The 21,479-nt window shown below is 39.5% G+C and overlaps 2 protein-coding genes and 1 long non-coding RNA gene across 9 annotated transcripts in view; 2 read left to right on the forward strand and 1 right to left on the reverse strand.

The window, feature by feature from the left end:
* Positions 1-3,782, forward strand: part of LOC139537221 (neuronal PAS domain-containing protein 2-like) — a 71,149-nt gene extending 67,367 nt beyond the window's left edge. For all 3 annotated transcript variants that reach the window (XM_071338296.1, XM_071338298.1, XM_071338297.1), the window contains one exon: positions 83-3,782. In XM_071338296.1, the coding sequence (XP_071194397.1) occupies positions 83-283 (201 nt within the window). In that variant the 3' untranslated portion in view covers positions 284-3,782. The remainder of the gene's footprint in view (positions 1-82) is intronic.
* Positions 3,783-4,977: 1,195 nt separating this feature from the next.
* On the reverse strand, positions 4,978-10,065 carry LOC139537222 (uncharacterized). 2 transcript variants are annotated; one of them, XR_011667487.1, is made up of 3 exons: positions 9,879-10,065; positions 8,590-8,731; positions 4,978-5,928 (listed from the first exon to the last, which is right to left on the reverse strand). It is a non-coding gene; the product is annotated as an uncharacterized lncRNA (long non-coding RNA). The 2 variants fall into 2 exon arrangements; XR_011667488.1 differs by lacking the exon at positions 9,879-10,065 and adding an exon at positions 9,350-9,861.
* A 362-nt stretch (positions 10,066-10,427) lies between these two features.
* Positions 10,428-20,398, forward strand: LOC139537223 (RPA-related protein RADX-like). 4 transcript variants are annotated; one of them, XR_011667489.1, is made up of 15 exons: positions 10,428-11,566; positions 11,652-11,794; positions 11,959-12,151; positions 12,304-12,412; positions 12,549-12,649; positions 12,756-12,875; positions 12,989-13,084; positions 13,955-14,122; positions 15,746-15,888; positions 16,075-16,223; positions 16,517-16,564; positions 16,676-16,803; positions 17,031-17,312; positions 18,605-19,221; positions 20,081-20,398. XR_011667489.1 is itself a non-coding variant. In XM_071338302.1 (15 exons), the coding sequence occupies exons 1-14, from the start codon at positions 10,936-10,938 to the stop codon at positions 18,676-18,678; spliced, it is 2,385 nt and encodes a 794-aa protein (XP_071194403.1). In that variant the 5' UTR covers positions 10,428-10,935; the 3' UTR covers positions 18,679-18,724; positions 19,039-19,172. The 4 variants fall into 4 exon arrangements, 3 of the variants coding, with proteins under 3 accessions (XP_071194403.1, XP_071194401.1, XP_071194402.1); XM_071338302.1 differs by lacking the exon at positions 20,081-20,398 and having other exon boundaries at positions 18,605-18,724; positions 19,039-19,172; XM_071338300.1 differs by having other exon boundaries at positions 10,429-11,566; positions 19,039-19,221.
* Positions 20,399-21,479: the final 1,081 nt, after the last annotated feature.

A 21,479-nucleotide genomic window follows, 5' to 3' on the forward strand; every position in this document is an offset into this window, starting at 1 on the left:
CAGGCCTTGGGCTGGAGGGGTTTGGCTCACTCTGTAGAACTAATATCGCCTCACTTATGCCCTGATCCCTTTCTGTTGATAGATGCAGCCCCAAGGACTCTTACACAGTGGAACCACTCAGGCTTTTTTCCACACTACTAATGTCCCACAGCAAGGTACTGTCAGTTATATTCAACAACAACCGCAACAACAACAACAACCACAACAGCAACAGCGGCAACACCACCATTCCCAAAACCAGCCTGGCAGCCTTTCAGACTTCCGAAATATGCTCACTCAGTAGCACCGAAGACACAAACAGAGTGGTGAGATATCTTCTGAAACGTATTGTTACAGAAGGTGGCAGAATTCTATGGGATGCATAGAAGACACAGAGAGGCATATTTGGTCCCATGCTGTGCTGTGTTCTTCACTGTTTAAGAAGCCATTGTGGCTTTTTCTACACAGCAAAAACAAAATGTGAAAATGAAAATATTCGCTGCACCAACATCTCTGTCCCACTCCACTGTGCTACTGGGGGCCATGCTTACTCGTCATATTTCATCATGACACTGCTGGATGGAAAAAAACTATCAAAGTAATCAACAGGAAAACCGTGCTGCAGTGTGTTTCCATGCAGATGTGTTATCAACAAATAGAGAGGTTGTTAGGTGAGCCTTGTTGTGCACTGACTGTACTGTGTTCATACCATCTGTCCTGTTGTTTCCAGAGAGTAAACACATGCAGTGAGCATTTACTCCTTCAAAGTTGCATCTTCATTTCACATGAAAAACACTTGTCTGTAGGTTATGGTTTTGCTGTGCATACATATATTTGTTTTGACATAGGAAGACTATTATGAAACAGTAGTTTCAAGGAAACATAAAGGAAGGGGTTCATTTTGATGTTGGACGTGTCGTCTTTTCATCAAACATTCAATCAGCCATTCCCAGACATAGTTGATATCATTATTAACCACTGAAGTATATTCACCACTCAACACTATTAGTCCATGTTTGGGGAAAAAATATTTTGCATGACTGACACAGCAACAAATGTCCTCATACAATTACTATTATTTTCATTATAGAATCAAATATTTAGACATGATTTTTTCTAAAAGCGAACAATAGTAACAATTAGTTATGGTAACATTTGTATTCAATAATTCATAAAGATCAAGCTTCATATTCTTTATTCACACCTTAATGGAAAGAGCAAACCTTATTTGTAGACTACCGTAGCATGTTTGTTTGTTTATCATACATTTCTAAACAAATTGAAGCTGTTCTACTGGGTGCGTTTTTAATCAGGCATTGAAAGATAAGTCAATAAGGTCTTAATGCCTTAACCGGCTCACAAGCATTAAAAGCTACTAACAGCACAGTAACAGTAGTTTGTTGCCCAAATCACCCAAGAACTCATTGTTTTGTATCAAGTGTAACAGATGCTGCAATGATTAGGAAGACATCACTAATGTATTGTAGTTGTCGTACATTGATTATGTATACTTTCATAACGTAATTTTTTTCTCAGGTTATTTGTGGAAACAAATATTCTCAGTATTACATTAACAATTTGTACTTTTCACAATTTGTTGGTTACAGTTTGTTTATATTTGGTCATCTTTGCAACTCAGCAGAATGTTGTTGATTTTTGGACTATAGAGACTATAAGTGTATTTATCCATGTATGAATAATTGTGTCCATACACTGGTGATTTTAGGAATACTGTGTATGAACAAAATACTAACCAGAGACAAATGGCCTGCTAATGTAAATGACAATCAAACTGACCACTTAAAATAACTATTTTTTTCAAGTTCCATACGTTTTCCCCAAATAACTACAACAGTAGGTATCTGACTTGAGTTGCCCCACGTTCATTAGATATTGTAATATTTTAATGGGAAAGTCCTACTGTGAAACACTTATATCCTGTCAAACAAAGAGGCTAATGTATGCCTCAGTTTCCCTTTACACTCACTAGCCATAACAAAATGGAACAACCTATTGGAATTCTAATCTAAACTAAATGTGCCATTTCACATGAAGTGAAGGTTGAAATGCATTGTGGAGTGATAAGAATCTTAAATTGTACAACGTTTATGACAATCCTACCAATCTCTGCTGTGGACATTGAGTCGTTATCACTTCATCGGTTACGGTCACTCTCACGAAGACTGGTGCTGTTCATCTTGGTTGAAGAGATCAAACAAAGTTCTAGAATTCTTATAGTATGTGCCGTTTTAAATTAGAAAAAAATATTTATGCTGTTGAAATTATGTTTCTAGGCAAGTATGTACTCATGTAAAAAAAAAAGAGATATAGTTGTATACTATAAACTAATGTACTATGTGAATTAAATGGAAATATCTTTAACATTCCTTCAACCATGAATATCAGCAATGTCTTTACTGAGGTACAGCTTGTATCTGCTAAAGACTTTGTTAGAATGACTTAATTCACACTAAAGACTCAGGTCAACTTTTCTCAGAGTGATGCTGGCATCAGGAAAGGGGGCCATATTAGATTCAGTAAAACTTGTTGGCCTCTTGCTGGGTCAGCCCAACATAAACATTGGATTAAGTGATATGAGCAACACATTGTTTCAACATAGTTACTGTGTCCGTTTGTTATTACTCTAAAGACACAACAGTGACTATTCAAGACCTACATGCAGATTTGTTTAGAAACAGTCCTGTTAACATACCCAATCCTTTTAAAATCCTGTTTGTTTATAGTCAGCAAAATATGTCCCCAGGTTGGCCTCCACTCAACCTTATCATTCAGAAAAAAACTCAGTTGTTGGTTCAATGTGCTCAATGCCCAATCATATAGTAAACTGCCTTTTGAAGCTGGTTGAAGGAACATGTAGTGTATGTTTAATTATCAAGCTCATAGAATAAGAGTAAACCATGTTCTCAAAATTGTCCAGTGTGCTCTCTAGCTAACTGTAGTTTATCCTCCATCTTATGTAAAGAATTTGCTTTAGTTGCCCCTATTTGCATCCACAGGCAGTTATTCAATTTCCATTAACCCAGTCCCACAGATGATTTCCCACAGAGGTCATACTGATAGCCATTGTGTGTTTGCTGTGTATTGCTTCAGTTTATACAAATGTTCATGTTTATTGGTATTTGTTTGTTAATTGTGATTGCTACACTAGATCAAATGGTACTGTTTCTCTCTTTGATTCTGTTGAATCTGTCTCCCCAGCAGTAGAATACGCACTTTTTGTTTTACCGTTTGACTATAGTTTTATGTTCATTGATTCTTCATCAAGTGTCATTCTTTTTGTGACCTTCATTTTTGCATTTCTGACCTTTTAGAGGTGACTGCGCATCCTTGCAGTATATGGGGTGGAGAGTCCATGAATGAATACTGTGTAAAATTTGCCAGGAAGAAGTAAGACACAAACAAAAAAGAACCTGGTACTGTACATAACAGCCATTTCATTGCAGAAAACTAATTGAAAATATTGTATTATAGAATGTACAAAAAATGTTTAGATTATATAGTTATTTTATAAGATGTCAAATAGATTGAATATATGTGTGTGTGTGTATGTATGTATGTTACATGATTTTAAAGTAAAACAAACAGAAGTATTTTGTAACACATTATTAAAGTGTCTTATCGGGGAGCTGAGTTTTTTATTTTCTTCAATTCAGCAAGTTGGTGTTGCACAGTTGATAATATTGTATGGCTTGTTTTTCTCTCTGTATATACCATCAAAAATAAAATTGTAACATATTAATATTGTTTTAAAATAAATTAATAAAAAAGTTTACATTCTGAAACCGCTTGGATATTAATTTTGTGATAGTGATATTGAATTATTTCTACATCAATCTGGATAACATGCTATCTTTGAAAATAAATATATATATATATAATACACTTTATTGTGCGTGTTTTCATTAACCCATTCATGTCAATATCAAAATACACAGGCCACATTGACATTTTAAGATTGACATTAGAAGTATGAAATAATGGAGGTATGCCGTACCAATGTGAGCATATCACAATTAACACAAAATGTCAAGAAAACTACAGAATAGTACACCATTATTTAACATTCCCGCATGTCAGTCACGTGAAAATTAGCGAATTGACTTTAAACCCGGTGGCATACGCTCCAATTTACCTTGTGGTTCGAGGAGACCAATTTTGCTAAGGCGGAGATGTGAGTGGCCGAGACCCGAGGCGCGTGTGGACAAAAGTGGACTCATCAATTCAAGCTACAAGTGTAGGCCTAATGAAAATCGCAGAATGCCATTCATGAAATTGCTGGTGCATAGTGCACAGTTGGGGTTTGGATGCTGGAATTATTTTGTGAGTGGACGAATGTGCGCGGGTTAGTGATGCGCGGGTTGACTCATAACCTGCAGTCCCGACGAGTTGAATAAAGAGAAACAATATTTTAAAATATCCATACATTTATAATTATTGTGCAATTTATACAGGCTACAGTATATTGAGGTTTTTCTTTCATTATTTTTATCTATCTGGTATTAGTGCATAAACCTAAACTTTAGGGCTTAACTGTATGCGTCAGTCGCCAAATAATGCTTTTGGGAATGGGCAGAAAAATGTAACGTCAATCCACAAAGGCAAAAAGAACATTGTCGAAGTTTAATTTAATAAAACAACAGCTGCGAAACGAGAGATGAAAAAGAGAAGGGAGGGCCAAAAAAGTAATGTTTGGAAAATATTTGAAGTGGTAAAAGAGGATGATAGCAGTGTTATGTGTCATGATTGTGAGGCACTATACAAATCCGACAGTCACGGGACTTCAAATAGGCCTATGGCATGTCAATGGAACTGTAGCCTACTGTTTAGATGGGTTAAATGGAAACTGAAATCTGGACACTGACTGTAGGTCTATAACCTCTCACATAGCCTAAATAATAACTCCTGCAGAATTAAGCATTTCTTGAAGTAAAATGATACACCAAATTAAGGAGAAATTTGGACTTGGGAACAGGAGTGGAGAGATAGGATTTATTTATTTATGCATCTTGAGAGAAGAGAATGCAATGCTCAGTTAGATACCATCTGTAAAGGTACTGTCTTCATCATAACAGCTAATAGATAGTATTTCAACCACATAAAATATGCATTGAAGCCGAACTGAAATCTTATCAGAAACAAGTTGGCTCGTTTTCACAGCTTTCTTTTCCTTACAACCAGTAAAATTGATGTCATTTGAACATTTTGTACAGAAAATATAGACTTTTTTTGTTATTGTATTTTCTCCCCAGTCCCAAAACATCTTTGCTCTGCGAAAGATGACAGCGAAAACTTGATGTCAACTAGATTGAAGCATTCGTTCTATCGATCTATTAGGATACATTATTCTGCTGAGCAAGGGTTTATTTATCTTCTAGGGCCCCATATAATGCCAAAAGAAAAGCTACACGTATCTAATTATAGACAAGTTGACTAACAAATAGCCTACAAAAATGAAAATTATAAGCAGAAACATACCTAAACCAGGCAGCAAAAGAAATCCTGCACCCTATATCAAAAAAAGCGTACTGCCTTGTTTGACTGTAGTGCGTTTTCTGTATTTACGGCTAGGGTTGGGTGCTGGCCTCAGATTTTCACTTTATCACATATAGTCAGTCGGATGGGTTATTAGCAATTGCCGGTGGGTGAACAAACAGCTGACCTGTGGGCAGTGGCAAACCGTCATTGATCCCCACCTTTTTAGCTAAAAACAGGTATGCATGTTTTTCCATGTTATTTTGACATTAATACCTGTCACATATCAGTTTGCAAACAATGTAAAACAAGAAATAAAATCATTGAGTTAATAAAGCTGCATACAAACTTGGTCTCTTTTTTGCTTTCTTGAGTAAGGCAGCTCCAAAATGCAGGTGTTTCAGCCTAGCTCAGTGCTTTCTATGGTGGAGGGGCAGTCTGTGGTGGTGGGGCAGTCTGTGGAAAATACAGAGTGTAGGGGTTGGTAATGTTCTCTAGTTGCGCTGTGATTGGGTAATGTTTTCTAGTTGCATCGTGATTGGCTCAGTGTTCTGTCACTCATGGGGACACTACGTTACCGCCAAATCTAAGGGTAGAGCTTGAAAATTCAAGACCATTGGGTGCTGCCATAGAGTGCCCATACATTAGAAGTGCCCATCAAATTTGGCTCAGGGTAATTGGCCACAGATAAAATTGTCAAATCACATTATATCTACAGTAGCTTTGATTGGACTGATCATGTCAACATCATACTGTAATGAAACAGCAGGGAGCAGGTCTCGAACCCTCGACCTTCTAGCCCGAGGTCCGGCGCGCTATCGACCGTGCCCCAAAAGCATGCTCAGAGACGATTTCCACGCTTATAAAGCCAGGGTCGTTACAATACTTTCAAAATCTTAGCTAGCAAGCTATCTACTGGCAAATGCTTTTTAATCCTTGTCATATGAAGAGAAAAAAATGAAGAGAAATTAGAGATAAAACGTATCGGTGCTCATCAACCATTGGACATAAACATGACACAACAAGTTGGAAGTCGCAAATTCAACAATGAGTGGTTTGGAAGGAAACAGTGGCTACCTGAAAGCATTGCAAAGCAATCACTAACCTGCTATGCAGTGGAGTGGGTGTGTGATTTTTAAGGAACGTGATAATTGGCATGCTGACTGCAGGAATGTCCACCAGGGCTGTTGCTAGATAATTTAATATTAATTTCTCTACCATAAATCGCCTCCAACGTCGTTTTAGAGAATGTGGCAGTACCATCAACTGGCCTCACAACCGCAGACCACGTGTATGGCATTGTGTGGGCGAGCAGTTTGCTGATGTTACTGTTGTGATCAGAGTGCCCCATGGTGGCGGTGGGGTTATGGTATGGGCAGGCATGAGCTACGGACAACGAACACTGTCTTGTTTTGCAATACCCGGGAAATAACCACAACTTTTTACGATTCAACTATTCTTACCTCCCTATCTTATAGCCAAATATAGCCCAATGAAACACCTAGCAATTCTGTTGCTAGCTGCAGCATCTTTTCAGACTATCCTGACGATATTCAGCTACTTTTTAAAAATGTATTTGGAACTTTTAGCCACTTTTGAAAAGGGACTCAAAGCTATAATGCACGCATTTTCCCTCTAAATGACACAACCAATTTTCTCTGTCATAATTTGAGGAACGTTATTGTGTATTCAACGTAATGACGCAGCAAGTCAACCTGCCTCTTGTCAAATATATATCCCCTATTCAGATTGAGTTCTGCTTTAAATTCTATCGAAAAAGTAAAACCAACCGAACTTCCCAACTTTCTATACCCCAAAATTTAAACGTACCATGTTCTTTGCTAAATTTATATCGTATGTCAGTCGATTCATAAAAAATATAACATCCTGATGACACAAAACTTTATCGTATCTCTCCGTTATTCCTTAGAATTCATCAGGTTTAGGTAACTTTCTCTTCTATGATACAGCATTTTTAAAATACGACTCCATTCCCAATAGGTTATTCCAGCAGATCATTTGGGAAACACAATGTATTACATAGAAATTGCCTCGCCATTATTTTGAAGGAATTAGTCTCTCAATTCAACCTAAACAAACTATTAAAACGTTCAGTTCCTATCTTGAACAAACACTAACAACCGTATCTTTCCGGGCAAAACCTATAAATATTTGAATTACAATCAGAATGAATTTTAGTCTATCGATGTCAAGGCTGAGATACGAACCCCAGTCTCCCGCGTTGAAGGCAAAACCTTTACCGCTGAACCACCAACGCTATCGAAATGATTGAGTTTCCCCGCCAACAAGCATATTATTATAATTGTCTGTATTCGCAAACTCCGGCACCGAGACAATTCCCAGAAAATATTACAATTCAAAGGTCCAAGCTTTCCCCCAGCGAGGATTCTCCTTATTCTCTCTACTCCGAATTGGTTTTATGTTTTTCGTTATATACAGGTTGAATATACAGGTTTAGTAATTTTATCAAATAGATTAGTACAGTTCAAATCAGGATATGCGTTTACATATGGATATACATTCACACTGTTGCTCTCTTTAATTAAAAACTCCTCAACTATAGTACTTATTACTAAATTTAATTAACAATCCCTAATATAAGAAATTTTATCAAATATGTATTCAAATTAATCACAGTCACACACAATAGGGAGTGTATAAATTGTATACATTCAGGGCCAAACGACTGAATATCAAGTGTATTTCATACATACGATTTGAGTCTCACAAATCTTCATTCACGCCAGTAAGGTCTCAGCTTACTTCATACAAACTTGGCATCTCACCTTAATACACTTCATTCACTGTTGCATTAATCCCCAACCTCACTCATACTTTGGACATATAGCCCATTTGGGCATCTCACCCTTATTCATTCACACTGGCATCTCATCCAGTACATCACATTTGTTCGTAATATCATAGAATACCTGGACAGTCAAAATTGCATTCACCACTATGTCTTCCTTATGATTTTTTTACCAATATAAACTAATAAAATGTGGTTAATTACATCAAACAGGTGTCTCACAACACTAAATTTGGATAATGCCAATGTGCAGAACTTTAGTATTTCCACAATAGGTTTCTGCTTACCTTTTTATTTGACCGGTGTGGAGTTGTGAGACACACCCATCTGACGACAGCAATGGTCAATTGGCTGGCACTCCAATGTCCAGCGAGGTCCTTCACCAGATCACGTCGGGGTCACCATATAAGGGATTTGCGTCAATTCAATCTGGTATCAGGACAAAATGTGATTCAGAGTCACCGAATATACTTTAAGTATGTTTTATTAAACTCAAGCGATAAATGGTAAATGCAATTTTCGTATATACGGGTTCTCTGTATCACCTCGCAGGATAGAACAGAGAACTGGCAGGATGTAAGTAAACAGCTCTTCTTATACGGTGACAGACGTATAAGAACAGCTGTTTACTTGTTGGCCTGTCACAACAGAGGCTGAGCGTGGTTTAAACTTTGCTCAGCCTATCGCCGGCGCTCAGGCTAGTCCCAGCCTCTTGGCGCTTTTTGGTGTCCCGGCGCTGTTGCTGTGTAGATTACGCTCCCTCACCCCAGAGGCTGAGGTCAGACAGCTCTGCAACATTGTCTGAGCTACTTGCACCTGCATACAAAGCACACTGTTCTCGCTCAATGCTAACCACAGCTTCCCAGCACACTTATCTGGGGCTAACTGTTACTTCCAGCACACACACACAGACACCCAGGCGCCCAGTCGCTAATATTATATCACATGTGATATAGCATTGGGTTATAGTGCAATAAACACCAATCCTAACACCTCTTTCCCTCAGAGGACCCGTGAACATGAGCTCCACATGCTGTTTGAACTTACGCCATGCATCGGGTAAGTTTGTAGACTCCCAGTCCATTCGAGGTGAAGGAACTCCAGAAAAATCCATCTTTTAAGACCTTTTACTCTGACACCATGTCTTGTTTTGCACGCTTTGTACAAAATAATAAAATGCAATACTACAGGATATTTCTTAACGTAGCTCTTTATTAGCTAGCTATAACTGGCGTGTTCACGTATCGCCAACCAGGATCAAACTGACCATCACCTAACCATTTGGGTGGTCTTAACCAATCATAGCACAGTATGATATGGCGGTAAAATGCAAACAATTACAATTCAGTATGTTTACACATATGAATATTACAAACACAATGGATTTTTATTGATGTAAATTTGAAAGCACAGAGAAACCATGTAAACAAACTCATGAGGCCTATTGTCATGCCATTCATCCACCGCCATCACCTCATGTTTCAGCATGGCAATGCACGGCTTCATGTCGCAAGGATCTGTGCCCAATTCCTGGAAGCTGAAAATGTCCCAGTTCGTCCATGGCCTGCATACTCACCAGACATGTCACCCATTGAGCACATTTGGGATGCTCTGTATCGACATGTGTTCCAGTTTCTGCCAATATCCAGCAACTTCGCACAGCCATTGACGATGAGTGTAACAACATTCCACAGGCCACAATCAACAGCCAGATCAACTCTATGCAAATTAGATGTATTGCGCTGCCTGAGGCAATTGGTGGTGATCACACCAGATACTGACTGGTTTTCTGATCCACGTCCCTACGTTTTTTTAAGGTATCTGTGACCAGCAGATGCATATATTCCCAATCATGTGAAATCTATAGATTAGGGCCAAATTAATTTACTTAAATTGACTGATTTCCTCACATGAACTGTAACTCAGTAAAATCTGTAAAATTGTTACATTTTGAGTTTATTTTTGTTCAATATTGTACAATATAAAAAAAACACATTGTAGACAAACCCTTTTCCATCAGTAAACTCAGAGAACAAGTGTAAATTATACATTTACGTTATGGACATGAATGGGTTAATGTGCAATTGAAGATTATTTTCTCCTTCATAATATAAGTGATATGCAAAGCTCTGTGTGCGTCAGTGGGGCATGCCAGCACCGCGTTGATGTGTAGAATAACCGCTTCCAAAATTCAAATCCACTGCCGCCGAAGCAAAAGCGGAACTCTCTAAGATGCTGTAACTAGCTAGCTACAATGTTTCCAACCAATTTATCGTGATTTTATCGTCTTTTGTAAGTACAAAACTAGCTAGCTAGTCATAAAACGGAAACTGTTGATTCTTGTTCATCAGTAACGTCATTAGCATGCTAACGCGTTAGTTAGCTAAATATCTAAAGTTAGTTACTAGCGTTTTTTTGCAAGAGAAAGCTAGCTATATTATTGGATATGGCAAGACCGATACAGCTAGCACTAGGTTGATGGTTAACGCTTGTTTGCGTTGTCAGCTAGTTAGCAAACGGCTGTTAACAATCTTTGTTTACAGAGCTAAAGTTAGCTAGCTAACTACATCGTTAGCCAAGGCATACATTTAAGGTAGGTAGGTAGTTGTAAACAAACCCATTTCCCCCAGTGCATGGCCTGTTGCGCATTAATGATGCCCGAAGAAGTTCAGACCATATCGGCTTGTTCTGATCCATTGACTGACAATAATCAGAATTCTTTCTTACATTCTACTTTGGAACAGTTCTTTACTGCAAAAACACGTACACTTAAAATTGATAAAACTGATGCTGTAGCTGTCATTGAACTTCAGAGATATTTGACAGAACAACAAAATGTTGTAAAACAACAACCTCTTGACAACTACAGCTATGACATGATAGTGACTGATGGAGTATGGCAGGCCAAGTGCATTCTTGACTGTAGTTTAAATCATCTGATCCACAAAAACATTATTCGTAGTGGAATTGATATCAACATCACCCAGTGCTCATTTGTTTACAATGAGAGAAGATTGGGTCAGGGTTGTGTTTGCATCGAGAAGATTGAACATGGTTCAAAGGAGTCTAATGTGTTGCGCAAGATTAAGGACTTGGATTCCCTCCCCATGATTTCAAAGGATGGCTTTGGGAACATTGTGGCATTGCAAAGTGATTCACCCCTGCAGGTGGGCCGCAAGCATTACCTGTCTCTTTGGAATAACGAGGACCCTGAAGGCAGACTATGGGTTCCAGATGTCCCCCCATCAGATGTGGTGCTGGATGGTAAGATGTGAATTTAAGTTGCTGACTTTTGTGAGAAACCACAATCTCCAACAGAAATCGTGATAAGATATTTTGTTTTCAACAGTGTCAAAGATGACCCTCCTGTGTGATCTAGAGTCATTACTCGGATGCATGTTTCGACCTCTCCCCCTGATAGTGAGGGTGATTCATAAATCCAGACTTCGGTATTATGGAAAACCTGGACTCAAGATTTATTACCCGTACCAGGTGAGGCATAAACATATAATCAAGTATCTGTACCATACCATTGACCAATACACTGTCTCTTCTCTACTGAACCCTGACACTATAATTCATGTCTCTTCGAATGTTGTAAGTATTCTGTATGAAGTGTCTCATCAGGATTGTATGTTTAATTCTCTATTCTCCAGGCCTACTTTGAGGTTGCAGACCAGAGTGGCACCATGTCCCTTGTCCTGTGGAATGAGCTGTGCCCAGAATGGTACCAGAGACTGAATGTTGGAACTGTGCTCTATCTCCAAAACTACACCCTCAAGCAGAGCTATCAGAACAGGTCACGACCTCACATAGACAACCACAGAATGAAGAGTTTTCACTCAGTAGGTACTGAACCAAGTCATTCACAACTTAGTAAATCAACATTACCAGTATGTTGCCAGGCAGCACACCTGAGTAGTCATTTTGAGAGAACATTCTGTCTGATTCTTTGCAAACTGTTCATTTTAGTATGAATTTTGACTTTGCTTGCCTTGCAGAAATTTGTCTGAATCCACGGAATCCCACTGCAGTCCTTACTGTGGTTCCAGCCAAGAGTGTGCCACCTCAATGGGGCTTGCCTGAGGTTTCCTACCAGTTCGCCATTAGGTAAGTTCACAACCACATTATGGAGTTGAAATTAGATTTGATGTAAAAACAAAGGCCTTTCCCTGGGTAACATTTCCAACATTACTAAGCAGTCTTTATAATCTGCCTGAACTACTTATAAATGTTTTTCTTCTAGATCAGAACTGGACAGCTTGGCCAGCAATTCTGCATGTGATGTCATTGGCTTGGTAACTTTTGTGAGTCGGGTGGAGAGAATAAAGAGTAAGGGGAACACAGGTAAGAGTTGCTCATTACACTTTAACTACTCACTTATTTCTCACTATTAGGTAATTCCATGTGAAAGTGTAACACAAATGCCCATAATTTATTCATTTTTTTGCAGGCCCAGAAAAATACTGGACTTACCGCTGGGTCCATGCAGTGGATGGAACATCCAATATTCCTTTCATTTTGGAGATTTTTGCTTCTTCACAACCAGAAATATTCAATGGGCTATACCCAAGTAAATATGACAGTTAGTATAATACCAACAATTCCATAGATAAACTGCAACAGAATTCTCCTAAATGTACTTATTTTCTCCCTGCTCTGCACCCTCCCCTCTTCCCAATGCAGTGACATACCTGGTCTGCACTCAGATGAGGAAGTGTCAAGAGCAAGACTCACTGCCTTACCTCACCAGCAGCTGTGAGACACAGATATTCACTACAGGTAAGTGCTGCTGTCATTTGCAAAGAAACAAAAGATCAAATCAAAGTTTGTCACATGCACAAAATACAGTGGATGTGACGACAGTACAGTGAAATGCTTACTTGTCTTCCTCAACAGTACAGAATACATGTAGATTAATAAAAGTAAAACATACTAATAAAATAGCAGACAAGGTAATACAATATATAATAAACACACAAGAATTGTCCCTTATATACAGTGGTGTAAAGTACTTAAGTTGTTTTTTGGGGTATCTGTACTTTACTCTTTATAAACTTTTACTCTACTACATTCTTAAAGAAAATAATGTACTTTTTACTCCTTACATTTTCCCTGACACCCAAAAGTACTTTTTGAATGCTTAGCAGGACAGGAAAATTGTCTAATTCACACACTTATCAAGAGTACATCCCTGGTCATCCCTAATGCCTCTGATCTGGCAGACTCACTAAACACAAATGCTTAGTTTGTAAATTATGTCTGAGTGTTGAACCGTGACCGTGGCTATCCGTAAATGTAAAAAAATATATATATATATTGTCTGGTTTGCTTAATAAGACATTTTAAATGATTTATACTTTTGATATTTAAGTATATTTAAAACCAAATACTTTTAGATTTTTACTGAAGTAGCATTTTACTGGGTGACTTTTAGTTGAGTCAATTTCTTTTACGGGGTGTCTTTTACTCAAGTATGAAAATTGGGTACTTTTCCCACAACTGCTTATCAAACAAATGCAAAACATTGTGAAACAGAAAAGATCAACAGTAAAACTCTATTTAAAAAGGAATATATGGAGAAACGCACTGCAACTTTGTTAAGATATAATATGTAGTTGTTATACTTGATCAGATGTAGTTTTCCCTCAGGGTATCACAAGGGCCAGCCCTACGTGTCAGACCCCAGGGTGAAGAGCTTCATCCAATGGACCAAGACTCTGAAGGACAGTGTCATGCTGAAGAAGACTGCTGTTGGTGGCCATTACTGCTTCCCTCACGCCCCTCTTATCTTCACACAGTCTGTGGCAGATGGCTCAGGTAAAAGAGGTGAATCTTTTTCCAAGAAGGAAAGATCTACATCCGTCTGTAATATGCACCACTGTTTTGTTTGTATGCTTGTTTAACTACAGCAGACATCACCATTTAAATTGTTTTCATAATTATAGTGCATTTGCAAACTATTCAGCCTCATGACTTTTCAACATTTTGTTACGTTAGACTTATTCTAAAATAGATTTTTTGCAATGTATTAAAAATCTGAAATATATTTACATAAGTATACAGACCCTTTACTCAGTACTTTGTTGAAGCACCTTTGGCAACGATTACAGCCTCGAGTCTTCTTGGGTATGACGCTACAAGCTTGGCATGTCTGTTTTGGGGAGTTTCTCCCATTCTTCTCTGCAGATCCTCTCAAGTTCTGTCAGGTTGGATGGGGAGTGTTGCTGTACAACTATTTTCAGGTCTACAGAGATGTTTGATCGGGTTCAAGTCCGGGCTCTGGCTGGGCCACTCAAGGACATTTTCCCAAAGCCACTCCTGCGTTGTCTTGGCTGTGTGCTTAGGGTCGTTGTCCTGTTGGAAGGTGAACTTTCGCTCCAGTCTGAGGTCCTGAGTGATCTGGTGCAGGTTTTCATCAAGGATCTCTCTATTCTTTGCTCCGTTCATCTTTCCCTCGATCCTGACGAGTCTCCAAGTCCCTACTGCTGAAAAACATCCCCACAGCATGCTGCCACCACCATGCTTCACCGCAAGGATGGTGCCAGGTTTCCTCCAGATGTGAAGCTTGGCATTCAGGCCAAAGAGTTCAATCTTGGTTTCATCAGAACAGAGAATCTTGTTTCTAATGGTCAGAGTCCTTTAGGTGCTTTTTGGCAAACTCCAAGAGGGCTGTCATGTGCCTTTTTACTGAGGAGTGGCTTCTGTCTGGCCAGTCTACCATAAAGGCCTGATTGGTGGAGTGCTGTAGAGATGGTTGTCCTTCTGGAATGTTCTCCCATCTCCAGAGGAACTCTGGAGCTCTGTTAGTGACCATCGGGTTCTTTGTTACCTCCCTGACCAAGGCCCTTCTCCCCCGATTGCTCAGTTTGGCTGGGCGGCCAGCTCCTAGGAAGAGTCTTAGTGGTTCCAAACTTCTTCCATTTAATAATGATGGAGGCCACTGTGTTGTTGGAGACCTTCAATGCTGAGAATTTATGTTGGTACCATTCCCCAGATCTGTGCCTCAACATAATCCTGTCTCGAAGCTATACGGACAATTCCTTCGACCTCATGGCTTGGTTTTTGCCCTGACATGTACTGTCAACTGTGGGACCTTTTATATAGACAGGTGTGTACCTTTCCAAACCATGTCTAATCAATTGAGTTTACCAGAGGTGGACTCCAAGTTGTAGAAACATCAAGGACGATCAATGGAAACGATGCACCTGCGCTCAATTTCGAGTCTCATAGCAAAGGGTCTTAATACTTATGTAAATAAGGTGTTTCTGTTTTTTATTTGTAATACATTTGCTAAAACTTGTTTTTGCTTTTTTATTATGGGGTATTGTGCGTAGATTGAGGAAATGTTCTTATTTAATCATTTTTAGAATAAGGCTGTAACAACAAAATGTGGAAAAAGTCAAGGGGTACTTTCCGAATGCACTGTATTTCCCATCTCAGCTCAAGTTCCTCTAGTTGCTGCAAATGACTTGAAGAGTGAGATGGAGGGTCTGCATTATCGTGAGCACAAGCGGCTGGCAATCCAAGGACAGATCATGGCTGTGCAGTATGTGACATTGCCAGAGGAGACTCTGTCAGACCAGGTAGGCTTCATAGATGTATAACAGACTTCATGTAATTTCAACACACTTAGTAGATGCGTTGGTTTTTTACAAGAAAGATAAACAGGACGAATTGCAAGATAAAAAAACACCAGTTGCCTGTACAGAACTTTATAGGTATTGTCATTGGTCAGGCAAGTGTATAATGTAATGCCTGGTTCTCTCCAGCAGATGGTTCAGTCTGTTGTGGCTGTATCTGACCCACCCAGTGATCAGAGGACTGTAGAAGTGACTCAGATGCTGATAAACAGGGAAACAGCGCCCTCTAGTGTGCAGAGCTCACCCAGCAGACGGAAAAGAAAACAAGCCAAGAAGAGGTGAGTAATCTCCAAGTGGAGCGGAGAGAAATTGCAGAATTGCGCAATTCTGCATATTTTTACATTTTTTGATGTGTGTTAAATTATAATAATCTCATCGGGGCCTGCGGTCTGTTGACCCCGTTCTGGGTCCGAATCTGGACCACGGTCCACTTGTTTAGTATGGCTACCCTAAAACAAGGGTAGGCTATTAAACATTCAAAACTGTACTTATAACTCCCCTTTACTATGGCATTGGAAATTAGATTAGCATATTTTCACTTGATGTTTTAGAATTTTTTGTTGTCTTTTAGAGTGATGAAGCGATGCTACATTACTCGTGCCAGGATGCAAGAGAAAAGGTAATGAATCAACTATCCTCAACCATCCCAGGTCACTGTAATAATTTCTCTATGCCCATCAGGGACCCACCGAGTAGCTCAGGTTATGGTGAGCGCTTTGTCTGTTCACAGAGAGGCTGGCCATGGCTTAACAGAAGAGGAGCTAGGTGAAGAGGAGAGTGATTCTGAAACAGAGGAAGTTGGTCCACTAGAAAAAAGAACTGACCAAACTAGAGCCAGTGGACAACTAGGTCCACCAGGTATGAGTGTTTTGCCACATTAACATAATCTCACCACTTATCTTTGTGGCCTAACTTGTATTCCTCTCTTTATGGGTTAAGCATGGCTAGTGAAGTGTGGGGGCTAGCCAGAGATATTAACTATGCTGTTTGTCTGGAAACCATGGAAACTACTTGCCATTGCATCATTCATGTGGGATGTTACAAGGCTAGTGACATTGATAGGCCTATATTATTTTGTTTCTAAGATATTCCACAGAGTGAAGGCGCTACTGGAGAGAGAGCAGTTGCAGACTGTGATAGGACATCGTGGGAAAGCAGCTCGTGGCCAAAGCAGAGACAAGAAGTGTTAGAATATTTACATCCTGGTGGTGTGTACTCAGAGAGCCTTTCTCAGAGATTCAGATTTGACGACAAGACCCTTCTGCTGCAGCAGAGTAACCTACATGCTGCTAGGTGGACTCCAGAGCAAACCACAGACACCCTCTCACCAGTAACCTGCAAAGGATACTATAAAATCACAATATTAGGTAATGTAGAGCTCATTTCTTTCATATGATTGGAGTTAATCTGTGATTTTTATTGTTCTCAGGGGTGAAGGTAAGCCGGTCCGGTACAGAGTACCGGCAAAATAAATAGTGCCGGTACGGCGTACTGGTAAAACATGAGCCTATTACAATAATTAAATCAAATATGAAAACTTTAGGCTATTGTACCATCATTTATTGTTGGCGCCTGTCAGCCCCATGAGAAATTAGTGAATGGACTTAAAACCCGGTGGTATAGCTCCAAAATGCGGTGTGGTTTGAGGTAAACGCAACATTTTTGCTAGGCAGAGATGATTTGCCGGGACCGTGATGCAAGCGGACACCAGTGAGTGGACACAATCAATTCAGGCTGCAAGTCTCTCCAAAGACAATTGCCGAATATCATCATTTTTGGGGTGTTTTAATAGATATCTCTTTCCATTCATCAAATGTCGGGTGTACAGTACAGTTTTAGATGCTGGAATTATTTTAGTGGACCAACGTATGTGGATGTGATTTGTTTGACAATCAGATAAAAACATCATGCCTGGTTGTGTTCATGGCCCATTAAAAGGCAGTGGTGTAAAGTACTTAAGTTGTTTTTTGGTGTATCTGTACTTTACTATTTATTTTTTACAACTTTTACTTTACTACATTCCTAACTAAAACAATTAACTTTTTACTCCATGCATTTTCCCTGACACCCAAAAGTACTCGTCCTAAGCATTAAATATGTAACATGAAAAGGGTCCAAGTCATACGCTAAAAGACAACATCCCTACTGCCTTTGATCTGGCGGACTCACTAAACACACATGCTTCATTTGTAAATTATGTCTAAGTGTTGAGCTGTGACCCTGGTTATCCGTAAATTTAAAAAGCAATAATATGGCTCCATCTGGTTTACTTAATAAGGAATTTGAAATGATTTTGTACTTTTGATACTTAAGTATATTTTATTCAATACATTTACTTTTGATACTTAAGTATATTTAAAACTAAATACTTTTAGACCTTTTACTCAAGTAGTATTTCACTGGGTGACTTTTACCTTAATAGAAAATTACTCAAGTATGACAATTGGGTACTTTTCCACCACTGTTAAAAAGGTAATACAGGTGACATGTCTTTACTATTAGACTCATCAAAAATATGTGCACATGCGAGGTCCTATACCGGGAAAAAATAATCTACTTTCACCCCTGATTTAAAAAAATATATATATATATATTTTTTTTAAGTATACATCCTTAGTGTTTAAAAAAAACGTGTTTAATTTAACTTCTATAATTTCAGGGCCTTCCGTGTGGCGCAGCGGTTTAAGACACTGCATCGGGTTCGATCCCAGGCTGTGTTACAGCCGGCCGTGACTGTGAGACCCATGAGGCGGCGCACAATTGGCCCAGCGTCGTCTAGGTTAGGGGAGGGTTTGGCTGGCTGGGATTTCCTTGTCCCATCGCCCTCTAGCGACTCCTTGTGACGGGCTGGGTGCCTGCAAGCTGACTTCTGTCGCCAGTTATACGCTGTTTCCTCTGACACATTGGTGTGGCTGGCTTCCGGGTTAAGCGAGCAGTGTGTCAAGAAGCAATGCGGCTTGGCAGGGTCGTGTTTCGGAGGACGCACGGCTCTCGACCGTCACAAAAAGGGCTAACAAGTACACACAAAAAAACGAATTGCATTGTTTTACTGTAAAATGTACACACACACACTAACATGTCTCTCTCTGGCAGGTATAAACCAGCAGATGGCCATCGATGCTGCCTTTGTTCCTGTGATGTCATCTGGGGACCCCAGGTCCTTAGGTCTAACTCAAGACCCCCATGACAACACACTTCTGTCCTGCCTGTCTGCAGGCTTCATCTGCCCTCTCGCAGACCCCCTGAGCCAGAGTGAGGTTGCTCTCCCTGAACCAGGTAACACACCGGGTAGAGTGGGAGGGGAGGGTGAAGGTTAAACACACCCCTGAGAGCAAGTCATGGGGCAGTGCTTTTAGCTAAGGTAAAACTCCAGGCTATTTAAGGAGTGCTATTTGTGGTTCTTGACCTGCTCACATGCATATTTACAATATCAAATTTCCTAATGTTGACCTCCAAATGGGGCTTTCAACTCTAAAACTTGAGTCCACTTAAGAAAGCAGTTATGGCAAATCAAATGCGCTGTCCATTTTAGGCTAGACTGAGTATTGATTACATGGTACAGTACAGGGTCAAATCAAACAATTGATATGGTAGATTGTCAACGTATAATATTAGGCATTTATTAATTACATACACTGAGTATACTCAAACATTAGGAACTTCTTCCTAGTATTGAGTTGCTGGTCCATGTTGACTCCAGTGGTTCCCACAGTCGTGTCAAGTTGGCTGGATGTCCTTTGGGTGGTGGACCCTTCTTGATACACACAAGAAACTGTTGAGCATGAAAAACCAAACAGCAGTTCTTGACGGCTACTACCATACCCCGTTCAAAAGCACTTAAATATTTGGTCTTGCCCATTCACCCTCTGAATGGCACACATACACAATCCATGTCTCAATTGTCAAGGCTTAAATACTTTTAACTTGTCTCCTCCCCTTCATCTACACTGATTTGAAGTGGATTTAACAAGTGACATCAATAACTTTCACCTGGTCAGTTAAGGAGTTAATGGTTTGTATACTCAGTGTAGAATGTAGACACTGTTTTTGGGAGGTTTGCATACATAATGTTTCCAACAATTTTAAATATTCTGAAGTTAATTTGTGTATGCTGGTTTTTCTTTTTATCTTTCAGAGGAGATTTTAGCAACTGCTGAGGAGCTGAAAGACACCCATCTTGTGTGTATCCTTGACCTCTGTCATCTGGGAGGAGAGAAAGTGGAGGTTATCATCACCAAGGTGTATAGAATGACTGACATTGCTTTGGTATAGATATTGGACTACAGTATGTGTTTTGTCTGACAAATCTGAAATGAATGTGTTCTTTTTTAACATGATTAGCCAGACACATTTTGTTAAATACTGGAAATATTTTTGTAGATATTTTTTTTAACTGGGGGTTTTGAAAGAACACGTATAATTTCTACAACAAATAAAATAATCACATTTTAAAGAGGATTCGTAAACTTTTTTTACTTAAATATTTGTCAAATCGTCTTCAACATTCACATGCTTAATGTTTATTTATGCCATAGCGTAAAGACAAGCTACATGGGCTCTGGAAAAAAGTACTATGCAGACGGTAAAATAGTTGAGTTCTGTTAAACATCCTGAAACAGGATATAGTTTAAACATTTGAGCTATAGTGTGGTTACTAAACTGGTTTCACATTAGGCTGAACTTTCCAACTTGTGATGCTGTAAACGTAGGAATTTCCTAAATTATTTTGCTTGAACTTTGGTGTTTCAAGCCTACAGTGTCATGTATTATCTTGTGCACTGTTATGGCAGCAGTAGTGTATTGACATTTCATGCGTTTGTTGACAGCTAATTTTAAATCCTGCTAGAACATTTCCTCTTACACTTTCGATAGCACACTGGCTGAAACTAATGAAGACAGATCATGATGTGTTGGATTGCAATATCACAAACAAAATCATGTGTCAAATCAACAATATGCTGTATTCTTTTTCCAGGCTTGCATTCACAGGTAAACTTGGACTAAACAAATGCAAAGCTAGTGAGCAAGGTCCACTAAGATAAGAGAGAGACTGATGTATACTTGGTTTAGGTTACAGAGAAGGCAGGTGTCAGTTTACTGCCTACAGCACAGCGCCCCAGGCAGACGACGATCAGGAAGACCGGGCTTGACTCAACTATCGATGATGTCGTCCCCAGTGACCGTACATATATACCCCAACCAGAAGCCATAGATTACAGGCAACATCCGCACTGAGCTAAAGGGTAGAGCTGCCACTTTCAAGGAGCGGGACTAACCTGGAAGCCTATAAGAAATCTTGCTATGCCCTCCGACGAAACATCAAACAGGCAAAGCGTCAATACAGGACTAAGATTGAATCGTACTACACCGGCTCCGATGCTCATCAGATGTGGCAGGGCTTGCAAACTATTAGACTACAAAGGGAAGCACAGCTGCGAGCTGCCCAGTGACACGAACTTACCAGATGAGCTAATTTACTTCTATGCTCACTTCGAGGCAAGTAACACTGAAACATGCTTGCGAGCACCAGCCGT

The sequence above is a fragment of the Salvelinus alpinus genome, chromosome 13 (genome assembly GCF_045679555.1).
Source record: "Salvelinus alpinus chromosome 13, SLU_Salpinus.1, whole genome shotgun sequence".
NCBI classification, from domain to species: Eukaryota; Metazoa; Chordata; class Actinopteri; order Salmoniformes; family Salmonidae; genus Salvelinus; species Salvelinus alpinus.

Excerpts from the sequence above, each read along its gene's own strand:
- LOC139537223 (XM_071338300.1), top strand. The coding sequence starts at position 10,936 with ATGGCCTGTTGCGCATTAATGATGCCCGAAGAAGTTCAGACCATATCG. Across the intron at positions 11,795-11,958 it reads AGATTTATTACCCGTACCAG|GCCTACTTTGAGGTTGCAGA; the intron begins GTGAGGCATAAA and ends TCTATTCTCCAG. Across the intron at positions 16,224-16,516 it reads AGAAAACAAGCCAAGAAGAG|AGTGATGAAGCGATGCTACA; the intron begins GTGAGTAATCTC and ends GTTGTCTTTTAG.